The 2,318-nt window shown below is 34.0% G+C and overlaps 1 protein-coding gene across 1 annotated transcript; it reads left to right on the plus strand.

Moving 5' to 3' along the window:
* Window positions 1-283: 283 nt before the first annotated feature.
* Window positions 284-2,045, plus strand: LOC11432561 (non-specific lipid-transfer protein 1). The gene is made up of 2 exons (XM_003623565.4): window positions 284-702; window positions 1,807-2,045. The coding sequence occupies exons 1-2, from the start codon at window positions 353-355 to the stop codon at window positions 1,817-1,819; spliced, it is 363 nt and encodes a 120-aa protein (XP_003623613.3). The 5' UTR covers window positions 284-352; the 3' UTR covers window positions 1,820-2,045.
* The last annotated feature ends 273 nt before the right edge of the window (window positions 2,046-2,318 follow it).

Raw genomic sequence — 2,318 nt, forward strand, 5'->3', positions numbered from 1 at the left:
TCTGACTTTAAACGGAGCCCCCGCAAGTGGGCGGTGGGATTGGTCCCCTCAGATTAGTCGATTCTTGGATCGGATACCGAGTTTTCAAAAAAAATAAAATTATATCAATTAGTGATGTTTTTCATTTTCTTATGATTAAAGAGGTATCCGAGTTGTTGAAAATGTATTCTTCATATTTTGATAGGTGGAAAAACTCTCCTCACACAATAAATGTTAAAACATTGGAACCAGAGTTGAATTGGTATAGTATTCTCTATAAATAGTCTTTGGCTATCCACCATAACACAATCATCTCCTCCACACTCACTCACACACTTGAACTGCATTTCCATCCAAATTTTCCAAACCAACCATGGCTAGCTCAATGTTTGTCAAGATTACTTTCTTGGCTATGATATGCTTGGTTTTGGGCACTCCCTTAGCCAATGCTGCCCTTTCATGTGGTCAGATACAACTCACCGTAGCACCGTGCATTGGATACCTAAGGACCCCTGGTCCATCTGTCCCCGCACCATGTTGCAATGGGATTAGGAGTGTATATTACCAAGCCAAAACTACCGCCGATCGTCAAGGTGTTTGTAGGTGCCTCAAATCCACTACACTCAGCTTACCTGGACTCAATCTTCCTGCCCTTGCTGGTGCCCCTGCCAAGTGTGGTGTCAACGTCCCCTACAAAGTTGCCCCTTCCATTGACTGCAACACGTATTTCTCTCTAACTCACCCCTCTTTTTGTCATTTATATTTTGTCGTGTAATACCCTAAATTACTTTCGCATAAAGAAAATGAAGGTCTATTTGTTCTCTAAATTTATGAAAATTTTAATTCGATTTTAAGAGTCTCAAATCCAGTCAGGGGTGGCCCTGAGGATGGGCGGGAGGGTCGGCAGCCTAGGGGCACCATTTTTTTAAGGAAATGCGGTTCAAATATTCATATAGTTTGACCAATATATGACATTCTTAAGGATCTCAAATGAATACTTGCATTTCTTAGGGACTAAATTTATCATTGTAATTTTTGTGAAGGAGCTATATCTTTTTTTAATTCTAGTCTCTGCTAATGAAATGTTTGTGATTCTTGAAAAGTGAAAGTAATAAAATCTTCATTTAACCTCTCAATTATCACTCATTCAAGCATATTAAAATAATAATATGTACTCTTCCTAAAATTTTATGAGTAGTCTAAAGTATGTGAAAATTTGTCACATTGTTATAGATTGACAATTTGTTAGGGACTAAACGCGACAAATATCATTTGCTTTATGGAACACTACTTATAAAAATAATTATGAATGGACTGTTATTTGCATATATTAATAAGTAAAAGAAACAGATCATTAAGTAAAAAAAACTAACTAATATCTTAGGAAGTAAGTAAAAAAATTATCTACAACGTCAATGTAAAGATTTTTTACTTTTTTTTTTTTTTTGAAGAAGCTAAATTAGCTCACCTAAATTGGCATCAGAGAGAATCGAATCTGAAACCTTGAGGAGGAGCAAACTCCCAAGTTCCAAACCTTCAATCCTATTATTAGATCATTAAAAATGTTTTTTTTTTTTTTTTACAAAAATTGCTTCATTTTAGTGGTTGTTATTTGTAAAGTCACACTTATAATTAAAGTTGTGATTTGTTGGTAGTGCAGAAAAATGTATGTAGACGGTGTATCAAATTTAAACTCGTCGAGAATATTACAAGAGGAACTAAACACAATTTTAAAATTTTATTATCTTTGTTTTAATAAACGTGAACTTTTCATGTATAATAGATTTGTATAGAAAACTCATGTCAAACTCACTTTACTCATTGCAGGGTGAGGCATTGACCAGCTTACATGGCTAGCTTGCACTTGATGAATAAGTAATACTTGGTTGTGGGAATAACCAAGTCAGAATAAAGAAGATTGCTTAAATTCTCCGATTGTAGCCGAATCCCCACTAGGGATCACTATGTATTTTAATGATAATTAAATAAAATCTGAAATGTTTCAGGTCAAAATATTCATTATCCACCATGACATTTGAATTTACTATCATCTCTCGTGATTTCTACCGCTCTGAATTAGTGTTGAGTTTTACAGTAATAATCAACCTTTTTCAATTATATTTAATGATTTTTTTTTGTCAAATAGTGGAATTCCTTACATGAAATGTACCTATATTGTCTGAATGATGTTTAGGATCTTCAAACCTCTTTTGTTTTTCACTCTTGACATTGCAATATAGAGTTGACCGTGAGTAGGGTTGTCCTCGATAAATCGGAGGCACTATTATAGTCTTGATAATTTTCATTTAAAAAAAAAATTGAAAAACATCAAACATCAT

This window comes from Medicago truncatula, chromosome 7, assembly GCF_003473485.1.
Source record: "Medicago truncatula cultivar Jemalong A17 chromosome 7, MtrunA17r5.0-ANR, whole genome shotgun sequence".
Classification (NCBI taxonomy): Eukaryota; Viridiplantae; Streptophyta; class Magnoliopsida; order Fabales; family Fabaceae; genus Medicago; species Medicago truncatula.